We start from the raw sequence: 12,843 nt of genomic DNA on the forward strand, positions 1-12,843 counted from the left end.
AAAATGGTATTTTGAAGAAACACCTGATGAATCGTACAGGAACCTAACAACATGATATATTATATTTTCACACTTTTCAGAAATTATAAGAATATTTGTTAATTTTAGGTACCCCTGTATTTTTTACCTCAGACTTAAGCAATGAGACACGAGATGGTGTCCTATATTGAGGTTAATGGCACAGCTGTGTTGCGGCATTAGCACAACACAATGCAGAATGTCATTGACCTGTTCTTGTTATACAATAGTTACCACACAGTATAACATCATTAAAATGTATTTATATTGTGGGGAAATTCACTCTCAAAATGAGTATCAATCAACAAGACAATGGGGGTTAATGATTCCCTTCAAATGTCCTGCACTGCTCTGATTTTGATCTGGAACGCAACATATGAATGTTTTGTCCATCCTTTTCCATGTCATTATAATGAATCTCTCTCTCTCTCTCTCTCTCTCTCTCCTCTCTCTCTCTCCTCTCTCTCTTCTCTCTCTCTCTCTCTCTCTCTCTCACTCTTCTCTCTCCTCTCTCTCTCTCTCTCTCTCTCTCTCTCTCTCTCTCTCCTCTCTCTCTCTCTCTCTCTCTCTCTCTCTCTCTCTCTCTCTCTCTCACAACACACACACACTGCCCCTCTCTTAGGACTGAGGTCCCAGACTGAGGCCTTCTCCTGTTCTGAGTGTCCATCTGCCTTCACATCTCAGGTCTTCCTCCATAAACACATCAAACAAAGCCATAACCACCTCTACTGCCACATGCTGAGGAATGGACAGAAATACAACTGTAAACATTGTGAAAAGAGTTTCAATCAGTTTAGGTACCTGAAGTCACACCTGCGTATCCACACCGGAGAAAAACCTTTCCACTGTAAACACTGTGACAAGATTTGCAATTCTACAAGTCACCTGAAGGAACACCTTCGTGTCCACACAGGAGAAAAGCCTTTCCACTGTAAACACTGTAACAAGAGTTTCAGGATTTCTAGCCATCTGAACTCACATCAGCGTATCCACACGGGAGAAAAACCTTTCCACTGTAAACACTGTAACAAGAGTTTCAATCAGTCAAATAACCTCACGGTCCACCAGCGTATCCACACTGGAGAAAAACCTTTCCACTGTAATCAGTGTAACAAGAGTTTCAGTCAGTCATTTGACCTGAAGAGACACCTTCTTATCCATACAGGAGAAAAACCTTTCCAATGTAAACATTGTGACAAGAGTTTCAAACAGTCAGGTGGCCTGAAGTCACACCAGCAAGTCCACACGGGAGAAAAACCTTTCCACTGTAAACACTGTGACAAGAGTTTCTGTCGTTCATTTGACCTGAAGGCACACCTTCTTATCCATGCAGGAGAAAAACCGTTCCACTGTAAACATTGTGACAAGAGTTTCAAACAGTCAAATAACCTGAAGACACACCAGCGTATCCACACTGGAGAAAAACCTTTCCGCTGTAATCAGTGTAACAAGAGTTTCAATACTGCAAGTAACCTGAAGACACACCAGCGTGCCCACCATTAAGAAAAACCTTTCTGTGGGTCAGGAGACATGAAGAGACACCAGTGTGTCCATTTTTTGGAGAATACGATTATATGCAATCTCATTACAGCTACCTACCCATGTAAATCATCTGTACTTTTTAAACATCTTACAATGGTATCCCCACACAATATCGATTATTTTATTTAAATCAATCGTTATTATGATTCTGAAAATAGATTCACTTGGTTCATTTTATTAACTGTTGCCCCCCCCCCCCCCCCCCCACTGCACCTAAAGTCTTATTACCTTGCTTTCCTATATATATATGCACACACACACACACACACACACACACACACACACATTCATTTTTTGTAGGGTTTTTTACATAGCAATCATGAATAATTCATGTCCATACAGCGAGAAAGACACACATTTTAGGCTGTCAGGCTAACACCTGATTCCTCACAAAATCATCATAGTTTAGGTACATACACAGGAACATTTTACAGTTGGTCAGTAAACATCAGCCCAAAATTTCACATACATAAAAAGTAGTTCAAAAAGTCAGTGGTCACTTTAAATAAATAATGAATGACTTCCAGGTGGAACATTTTTCCTTTCAATGTGAATCAATTTGTTTCCAGTATTAAGAAATATGCAATATTCTGGAGCCATCACATGTGTTCATGTGGACAATTATCTTTCCACTGTAGCAGTATATGTCACCTTTTAGTTGCTATAAAGCCATGACATTGCATTATTGTTCCCTGCTGGTGTCACACCAAATAGAGCCACAAGGGGGCATAATTTTATATTAATTTCAAATATCATCCCTTTTAAGGTCCCATAACATTACATTTTTAACCTTTTCTTTGTACATATTTTTTGGGGTTTTGTGTTGTGCCCCCTATAATAATAGTAAAAAAAGGTTTAATATAATTGTAAAAAAATCTTTTTTTCCACTGGTTTGATTGATTGATTGAATACTTTAGTAACGGTTTGCAAAATAGTACAGCGGTACAATTATACAATGATGCTAAAAGGATAACACAAAAATTGTTTGTTTACATTGGCTTGTTTACATTGTGGAATGGTTATCCATTATTAAAATTGGATAACCACGGGCGGGTGGACGGACCGCATTGTCACGCTCATGTCACCATGACTCAGCCATAACCATCTAGGAGTTTCCAATGCAGCTACGGGCGAGTGTGGACGAAAAAATGTAATAAATATGTGATTGCTTTTACCAGCCTTTGTTTAATGCTGACAATGAATTTTAAGGGTTTGCTTTAAACAAATTGGCTGTTTCCCAACATCCAATTATTCATGACATTATTTTAGATTATAGAGCTTGTTTTGGTATGTGTGTGTGTACATGCAGTTGAAACAGCTACATTGCCAGTATGACCATGGAATCCAACTGTTAAGCTGTGATGTACAGTAGTTTGCAGAATGAGAATCAATAAACTTTAGACACACTCAATCATGTATAGTTTTCATGATAAGAGAGGTCCACATCAGGTAAATCCACATCAGGAAGTCATTCCTCCCGCAAGTGAATAACTTTTAGATTTCGTTGTCACAGCTGCTGTTGGGACAACCAGTGACCACCTTGAGGCGACATGTCATTTAAGGAGGTCAGAATAGGAAGGTGCTACCCATTAAGAGATTTAATACGAACAAAAATAAATGCATTACTAAATGTATCCTGAAAATGTACAGGGATATACAATAAAATGGCAAAAGGCATATACAATTATTGTTGTTGTTACTAGTATTATCAAGTGTTATCAGTATCATTTATGTATTCGTTTAATGATGTGAAGTAATTCAATTTCAGGGACTCATACAACATGTGACAGCAGCACAGCAATGGTTGCAACCCATCTAGCACACGACGGTCGTCTGTCACGACCGTCATGGATGAACTTCAACATAGTGTTTGCACTTTTTCTATTTACGGCCCGTACATTTACATAAACGTTCATATTTCAAATATAGAGTACTTACCTCATGGCCACGGATGTTACAATCATGTACGGGCCCTCAAAGGTACCCTTATCTTCCGCATTATTAAATAGAATAGCATTTTAATCTGATCACTCGCCGTTTTTTCATAGTTATAATGTATCAGAAAGCAGTACACCTTCCAACCGATAGGGTCGCATTGTGAAAAGCATATGGAGGAAATACGAAGAGAATGGCCACCGATCGGATTAAATTGCATTTTATTGAACAATTTGGAGGATACGGGTACTTCTGAGTGGACGTACATAATTGTAACATCAATGGCCATGAGGTAAGCACTTTATATTTGAAATATGAACGTGTATGTAGAAGTACAGACCGTAAATGGAGAAAGTGTAAACACTATGTTGAAGTTAATTCCAGTCCTGTTGCAGGGCTACAACCCACCATAAGTAATAGAAGAAGAAGCCACTTCCTGTCTGCCGTACACAGCAACCACGTGACAACAACAGCGCCATAGATATATATATCTTTAAATAGCACAATGTTGTCATTAAACAACACTTTAGCGCAGAAGCCTTTTAAATTCCAATTGGAACAAGATGGAGACTTTTTCGTGGTGGGATCAGAGGTATGTAGCAAATAATGAACTGTTTCTAATGTTTGTCTCCCAGTGTAAAGCTTCGATGTAGCATTTTATTGCTAGTTGATGCTAAACTGATAATGTTAGTAATGTTACATTCAAGATTTGATAGACACATAGTCCAGCTAACAATAACAGTAATGTAATAACAGTAACATAATTAAATGTAACTATTTCATCTCTATTTAATGTTACTGGTCTGTGTCTCTGGAAAAATGAATATAGTGAATGTTATCTTAAGTTCACTAAACAGTGAATAATAGTTATAGGGCTGCAACCATTGATTACCTTCTCAGTGAATATTCTATTGATTACTTATTTTTTTTGAGAGAGAGAGAGAGAGAGAGAGAGAGAGAGAGAGAGAGAGAGAGAGAGAGAGCACGAATGGTCCTGCTGGCTGGGAATTGAAACCAGGGACTCAATTCCAGTCATTAGAGCCCATGTGGTACAGTACTGTACCACATGGGCTCTAATGCAGAGTTGTTAGAGCATGTACCACTGTAGCCCTGGTTCAGAGCGTTAGTGAGTTCCCTCTAACGCCCTGGAAGACCCCTCGCTCTGCGCATGTACAAGGAATTCCACTGCCCTGCGAGCGCTCAAGAGGAGTGAAAATAAACAAAACCATTTCGCTACTCACCGAAGCAAAGGCTGTTTTGTGTTGTTGAAAGTCTATTCTCCGCACTGGGGAGCCTCTCAGCACCCCACCTACTCTGTAAAATACACTTTTTGGGCAGAAAATAAAATATGTCAGCGAGACGGAATTTTTTTTTATTCACTCCACAGTGCCCTCTACAGATTTTGGTTAATGGTAAGTTCAAATCCTCCAGATCTGTAGAGGGCACTGTGGAGTAAATACAATTTCTTTCCGTCTCGCTGACATATTTTTTTTTCTGCCCAAAAAGTGTATTTTACAGAGTAGGTGGGGTGCTGAGAGGCTCCCCAGTGCGGAGAATAGACTTTCAACAACATAAAACAGCCTTTGCTTCGGTGAGTAGCGAAATGGTTTTGTTTATTTTCACTACTCTTGAGCGTTCGTAGGGCAGTGGAATTCCTTGTACATGCGCAGAGCGAGGGGTCTTCCAGGGCGTTAGAGGGAACTCACTAACGCTCTGAACCAGGGCTAGTACCACTGGTACATGCTCTAACCACTCTACTGTCTGGTCATCCTGCATTGTGATGATCAAGTGTGTTGTAAACTTCACAATGCAGCAAAGACATATAAGTTTGACCCTGTCTCCTCCAGGTGGGAAACTACCTGCATATGTTCAGAGGGTCTCTGTACAAACACTACCCGCTCTTATGGAGGAGGCTGGCCTCAGTCCAGGAGAGGAGGAAGATTGTTGCTTCATCACTTTGTGAGTTATGGAGCTTTGTTTGATTTGATATAATAAAACAAAACAAAATAGATATGATTAGATATAATATTTCTACTAAATAATATGACTGGTCAGTCTTGACATAAAGTAAGACTGTTGCGAGGCAAATGTCATAAGCTCAATATCACGCCTGGTCGAGCAGTATTTCCTTCTCAGCAGAGCGTTAAAGATCCGGGTTTGAATCCTTGGTGGGATATTGAACTTCAGCTGTAACTAAGACTTATTACAGAGTGATATTACCAACTGTCTTAGCAAAGCATACCACCCTGTGTTATGAAGAAAAGCACATATTCTTCTTTCACACTCGGCCACAAGAGTTACACAACGTCCAAGCCTGGTCAGCTACATGGTCACTGAGTCACTGTTGAAGTGTTGCTCAAGCCACACTGTTCTGTAAATGAAAAGGGTAATAGCACAGTGAACAGGTTAAGGGTTATTCTTCCATTCTCAGCAGAGAACAGGAATTGTGTGGAGAGAGAATGGGAGTGAAATTGTTTAAACAAAAACCTATGATTGTCAATGTAGGTGTTCAGCATATAGTTTCATGTCACTGCTTCCATTGAAAATGACTTGCAGCCTGTTGCTGTTGCTCATGTAAACACACCAGGACATGGAAAGGTTCATGGTCGCCATAACAACAAAGCTGAACTCGTATTGTTGTGAGAATGGAAACAAAAAAGGCCATCGAACATTAATCTACAATTATGTTTTTTTTTCTTTCCTATTGCCAATCCACAGCCCCTAAAGTTATGCTACTGAAGGCATCAGAATGTGAAGAGATCTTTGAGGGCAATGATGAGAAATACAAAGCAGTTTCCATCAGCACAGAACCTCCAGCGTACATCAGGTAAGTTCTGCCTCCTCTGTAGTTTCTCTAAAGCGTGCAGTAGGGACCCTACTGTAGGGTAGCTATTAGGACTGAGTGATGGCGTGGGTTCTCTGCTTTTGTCAGATGTCAGAAGGGGGGGCTCTAAGGATAAAAGGTTGGTAATCATTTTATTCGAGGACCTAGGATAGAGCCCTGTGGGACCCTAGTCAACTAAGTATATAGGTTTTAAGTGTCTAAAGGGTGTATGTTAAAAAGTTATTTTAAGTGTGACTGTTCCATTTCTTCCTAAGCTTTGATGATGATGACCCTGCAGTGAACCATGAGAATCCCTCCCAAACAGAAGGGATGATCCCCATTCATCTAGACATGGAGATAGATGGACACAAACTTCCAGATGCCTTCACATGGGAGATGAACGGTAACACTCTTTGATATCAATGTTCAATACTTTTTATCTTTCAATTCTGTGCTAAATCAGATTGGAAGTTTCTAAAGCCTGATTTATACTTAGTTGCACGTGAGCACAAAAGTGATACCTCATTTTGTACATGGAACATGGAGGATGGAAATGATGGATTTACATGCAAGGAATCCAGTGTTCACTATCATGTTATTTTTCTGCTCCTAGACACCCTGCACATGGTTGTGTGTAAAGAGGAGGTTTTTCCTGAACAGGATAGGAGTCCCAGTCTGGTCAAGGAGGAACCAGAGCCTCCACACATTAAAGAGGAACAGGAGGAGTTATTTCAAAGACCAGAGGAGCCTGAAGGATCAATGATGACATCACTATCAGTGAAACGTGAAGATGATGATGAAAGCATCTCTTCTGAAGTTGAAATTGAAGTTAAACTTGAATCTGACTCTGAAGTTACTGAAGATAGTGATGAGTGGGAGGAGACCAGTGGAGGTCAGTCAGCTTTAAACACACTGAAGTCTCACAAGTCACTAAATTTGGAAGGACAAATATTGCCCTAACAAGCTGTCCCAGGACATGAAATGATCAATATGATAAATATAGTTGTACAGAATGTGGCTAAACTAATCCTTAAATTGTGAGTTTTCTGTTGATACATGCAGAGGGCAAATAAACTCCTCATAAAGGTTTCATAATTTGGTCGATTATTTCTCCCCTTCAGTAATACCAATTGGCATTGTATTCTATATAGTTGGAAATACTGATGAGTCACCTTTACAACAAGGTACAACTTGTAAGGATTGTGCATTTGTGGAATGAGCAACACAGCTAACCGTGTGGGTAGCGTCCCCCAAAGATTAGCATGGGTCCTGCAGCCTTGTTGAGTTTGTGTATTTTCCAAGCATCAACCTGCCCCCATGGAAAGATGCCACATGTGTCCCTTCAGAATAAGTGCAATACGGCAAATAATGCTGCCACTCTGTGTACTAGAACATCCTTTTCCAGTTGCTCTATTGCATGGTCCGTATCCTGAAGGGACTAACGTGGCATCTTACTATGGGGGCAGTGTTGATGCTTGGAGCATAAACAAACTCAACAATGCTCACCTGGCAGTACTTGAAGCTCAAAATGAGAGTGAATACCAACAGAAGAATATTGCAGACGATTTTGGCAATTTTTTACATAAAATACAATAACAATGGTATTATTGAAGGGGAGAAATAATCAACCCAAATAATGTGTCCAAACCTTTTTGAGGAGGTTTGGTTTGATGAAAACAACCGGAATCAGTTAGTTAACAAACATTGTATTTTGAAGAAACACCTGATGAATCGTACAGGAACCTAACAACATGATTTATTATATTTTCACACTTTTCTCCTCAGGTGATATATCTTTATCTCCTGTGACAACTAACAGTCGTGCTGCCAAGCCACAACACCCACTAAGGCATAATCCTTCCACTTCTCTTCTTGCTAATATGAGTCCAACAACGGTGGTTCTTCACAAACAGAGTGCCGTGTTTCCCGGGACTCACCACTTTGAAAATGGTTCAACATCACTGAATCTCTCTTTAATCTGGCTTGTTGAAAAGGAAGTTTGTCAAAATTTGTCACAGACAGAAATTATAAGAATATTTGTTAATTTTAGGTACCCCTGTATTTTTACCTCAGACTTAAGCAATGAGACATGAGGTGGTGTCCAATATTGAGGTTAATGGCACAGCTGTGCTGCGGCTTTAGCACAACACAATGCAGAATGTCATTGACCTGCTCTTGTTATACAATAGTTACCAACACAGTATAACATAATTAAATGTATTTTTATTGCGGGGAAATTCACTCTCAAAATAAGTATCAATCAACAATCGAATATCAAACGGTCCCCAAGTTCTCCCGATCCGCGGAAGAGTACTGACAAAAAATCACCTCGATTATCCCAACTTTAGCGACGAGACAATGGGGGTTAATGATTCCCTTCAAATGTCCTGCTCTGCTCTGATTTTGATCTGGAACGCAACATATGAATGTTTTGTCCATCTTTTCCATGTCATTACAATGAATCTGTCCCAATCTCTCTCTTTCTTTTTCTCTTTCTCTTTCTCTTTCCCCTCTCTTAGGACTGAGGTCCCAGACTTCCCAGACTGAGGCCTTCTCCTGTTCTGAGTGTCCATCTGCCTTCACATCTCAGGTCTTCCTCCATAAACACATCAAACAAAGCCATAACCACCTCTACTGCCACATGCTGAGGAATGGACAGAAATACAACTGTAAACATTGTGAAAAGAGTTTCAATCAGTTTAGGTACCTGAAGTCACACCTGCGTATCCACACCGGAGAAAGACCTTTCCACTGTGAACACTGTGACAAGAGTTTCAAGTGTACGAGTCACCTGAAGGAACACCTTCGTGTCCATACAGGAGTAAAGCCTTTCCTCTGTAAACATTGTGACAAGTCTTTCAAACAGTCAGGTGTCCTAAACAGACACCTTCTTATCCATACAGGAGAAACACCTTTCCACTGTAAACATTGTGACAAGAGTTTCAAACAGTCAAATCACCTGAAGACACACCAGCGTAACCACACTGGAGAAAAGCCTTTCCACTGTAAACACTGTGACAAGAGTTTCAAACAGTTAGGTGACCTGAAGAAACACCAGCGTGTCCACACTGGAGAAAAGCCTTTCCACTGTAATCAGTGTAACAAGAGTTTCAGTCAGTCATTTGACCTGAAGAGACACCTTCTTATCCATACAGGAGAAAAACCTTTCCAATGTAAACATTGTGACAAGAGTTTCAATACTACAAGTAGCCTGAAAACACACCAGCGTGCCCACACTGGAGAAAAGCCTTTCCACTGTAATCAGTGTAACAAGAGATTCACTTGTACAAGTAACCTGAAAACACACCAGCGTATCCACACTGGAGAAAAGCCTTTCCACTGTAATCAGTGTAACAATAGTTTCACTACAAGTAAGACGCGCGAACGCTGGAAGCGAACGCAGCTCGAGAATTGTGTGTGTGTGTGTGTGTGTGTGTGTGTGTGTGTGTGTGTGTGTGTGTGTGTGTGTGTGTGTGTGTGTGTGTGTGTGTGTGTGTGTGTGTGTGTGTGTGTGTGTGTGTGTGTGTGTGTGTGTGTGTGTGTGGCAGGCTGTGTCTGCTGCACTCTGGCGCTGCACTCTGGCGCCCTCTACTAGGTAGTGCATGAACACAGACACACCGACACACACACTCACAAGCCGAGCAGAGTTTCATAGTAGGCTCCACTTGGGCGGAGGCGCGGCTTCGCCGCGCCTCCTTCCGCGTTCGCAACTAGACATAACCTGAAGTCACACCAGCATATCCACACTAGAGAAAAGCCTTTCCACTGTAATCAGTGTAACAAGAGTTTCAATACTACAAGTAGCCTGAAAACACACCAGCGTGCCCACCATTAAGAAAAACCTTTCTGTGAGTCAGGTGACTCACAGGAACACCAGTGTGTCCATTTTCTGGAGAATAGGATTATATGCAATCTCATTACAGCTGCCTACCCATGTAAATCCTCTGTACTTTTTTAACATTTTAAAATGGTATCTCCACCCAACATCAATTATTTTATTTAAATCAATTGTTATTAAGTTTCTTAAAATAGATTAAATTGGTTCCTTTTAAAAACTGTTGCCCTCTCCCCCCACTGCACCTAAAGCCTTATTAGACTACCTTGTTTTCCTATATATGTATATGTATATGTATATGTATATATATATATATATATTGATTGATTGATTGAATTTTTTATTAGGCAAAAGAATGTAAAACAACACAGTTACATTTATAATGCTTTTGTCTAAAAGGTCCGGCCAAAAAAGTCCTTGCGGACTTGTTTCCGTTGGGGTCCTTGAGTTAATTTCATAGACATATATAGTAGCAACCAAACAGTTCAAAAATCAACATGAAAATACAGATAATACAGAAAAAATACCACTATGTACAAAAAAAAGCATTTAAAAAATATATGTACAAAAAAGGGGGGGGGGAAGCATGGAAAAAAAATAAAAAATTATATACAAAAAAAGCATGAGGAAATACAAAATATGTACAAAAAAGAGGAGGAGGGGGGGGGGGGTCGTCTGTCTACAGGGAAACTGGTACTAGCTCCTCTTTCGGCCTCCAGAAAGATGGGTTTTTAGGGCTGTTTTGAATGAGCCCAGCGAACTGCATTTTATATATATATATATATATATATATATATCACCCACACACATATACAAACTAATTTTTTGTGGGGTTTTCACATCGCAATCATGAATAATTCATGTCCATACAGCTGGGACATACACGCGAGAAAGACACACATTTTAGGCTGTCAGGATAACAGCTGATTCCTCAAAAAATCATCATAGTTTAGGTACATACACGGGAACATTTTACAGTTGGTCAGTAAACATCAGCCCAAAAAGTCACATACATAAAAAGTAGTTCAAAAAGTTTGGTCAGTGGTCACTTTAAATAAATAATGAATGACTTCCAGGTGGAAAAAAATGTATCCCCTTTTCCTTTCCATGTGAATCAATTTGTTTCCAGTATTAAGAAATATGCAATATTTTTGAGCCATCACATGTGTTCATGTGGACAATTATCTTTCCACTGTAGCAGTATATGTCACCTTTTAGTTGCTAAAGCCATGACATTGCATTATTGTTCCCTGCTGGTGTCACACCAAATAGAGCCACAAGGGGGCATAATTTTATACTAGTTTCAAATATCATCCCTTTTAAGGTCCCATAAAATTACATTTTAGCCTTTTCTTTGTACATATTTTTGGGGGTTCTGTGTTGGTCCCCCGGCCTATAATAATAGTGAAAAGGGTTTAATAAATTTGTATTCATTTTCTTTTTTTCCACTGGTTTGATTGATTGATTGAATACTGTAGTAACAGTTTGCAAAATAGTACAGCGGTACAATTATACAATGATGCTAAAAGGATAACACAAAAAATCCTAAGGGCTTGTTTACATTGTGGAATGGTTATCCATTATTAAAATTGGATAACCACGAGCGGGTGGACGGACCACATCGTGCACGCTCATGTCACCATGACTCAGTAACCATCTAGGAATTTACAATGCAGCTACGGCCAGTGTGGACAAAAAAAATGTAATATGTGATTGCTTTTACCAGCCTTTGTTTAATGCTGACAATGAATTTCAAGGGTTTGCTTTAAACAAACTGGCTGTTTCCCAACATCCAATTATTCATGACATTATTTTAGATTATAGAGCTTGTTTTGGGATGTGTGTGTGTACATGCAGTTGAAACAGCTACATTGCTGCATGATTTGTACAGTATGGGCAGTTAGTATGACCATGGAATCCAACTGTTGAGCTGTGATGTCGTTTGCAGAATGAGAATCAATCAACTTTAGACACACTCAATCATTTATAGTTTTCATGATAAGGGAGGTCCACAGGTAAATCCACATCAGGAAGTCATTCCTCCCGCAAGTGAATAACTAATTTCGTTGGGACAACCAGTTACAACCTTGAGGCAACATGTCATTTAAGGAGTTCAGAATAGGAAGGTGCTATAACCCATTAAGAGATTTAATACAACAAAAAGAAATGCATTACAAAATGTATCCTAAAATGTACAGGGAGCCAGTGATTGTAAATGTATATTTAGATATACAATTATTGTTGTTATTACTAGTATTATCAAGTGTATCAGTATCATTTATTAATTTGTTTAATGATGTGAAGTAATTCAGGGACTCATACAACATACTCCGGTGGGGTGGTAATGCAATAAGGACAGAAATGATTGCAACCCATCTAGCCATGGATCACATGACGGTCGTCTGTCACGACCGTCATGGATGAACCTCAACATAGTGTTTGCACCTTTTCTATTTACTACCCGTACACCTACATAAACGTTCATATTTCAAATATAGAGTGCTTACCCCATGGCCACGGATGTTAAAATCATGTACGGACTCTCACAAGTACCTGTATCTTCCGCATTATCAAATAGAAGAGCATTTTAATCCGATCACTGGCCATTTTCTCATAGAGTTATAATGTATCAGAAAGCAGTACACCTCCCAACCGATAGGGTCTTGTAGTTGAAAGCATATGGAGGAAA

The 12,843-nt window shown here is 39.6% G+C and overlaps 2 protein-coding genes across 2 annotated transcripts in view; one reads left to right on the forward strand and one right to left on the reverse strand.

Moving 5' to 3' along the window:
- Positions 1-11,372, forward strand: part of LOC308090881 (uncharacterized protein) — a gene marked incomplete at its 3' end in the record, with an annotated part of 14,793 nt that extends 3,421 nt beyond the window's left edge. The window contains exons 2-7 of the mRNA XM_080436155.1: positions 5,343-5,454; positions 6,214-6,322; positions 6,595-6,722; positions 6,933-7,211; positions 8,839-9,732; positions 11,353-11,372. Of these exons, the coding sequence (XP_080292281.1) occupies positions 5,343-5,454; positions 6,214-6,322; positions 6,595-6,722; positions 6,933-7,211; positions 8,839-9,732; positions 11,353-11,372 (1,542 nt within the window). The remainder of the gene's footprint in view (positions 1-5,342; positions 5,455-6,213; positions 6,323-6,594; positions 6,723-6,932; positions 7,212-8,838; positions 9,733-11,352) is intronic.
- Positions 1-12,843, reverse strand: part of gemin5 (gem (nuclear organelle) associated protein 5) — an 851,612-nt gene that overhangs the window by 237,336 nt on the left and 601,433 nt on the right. The window lies entirely within an intron of this gene.

This window comes from Gymnoscopelus braueri (assembly GCF_963280865.1).
Source record: "Gymnoscopelus braueri genome assembly, chromosome: 8".
Lineage (NCBI taxonomy): Eukaryota > Metazoa > Chordata > Actinopteri > Myctophiformes > Myctophidae > Gymnoscopelus > Gymnoscopelus braueri.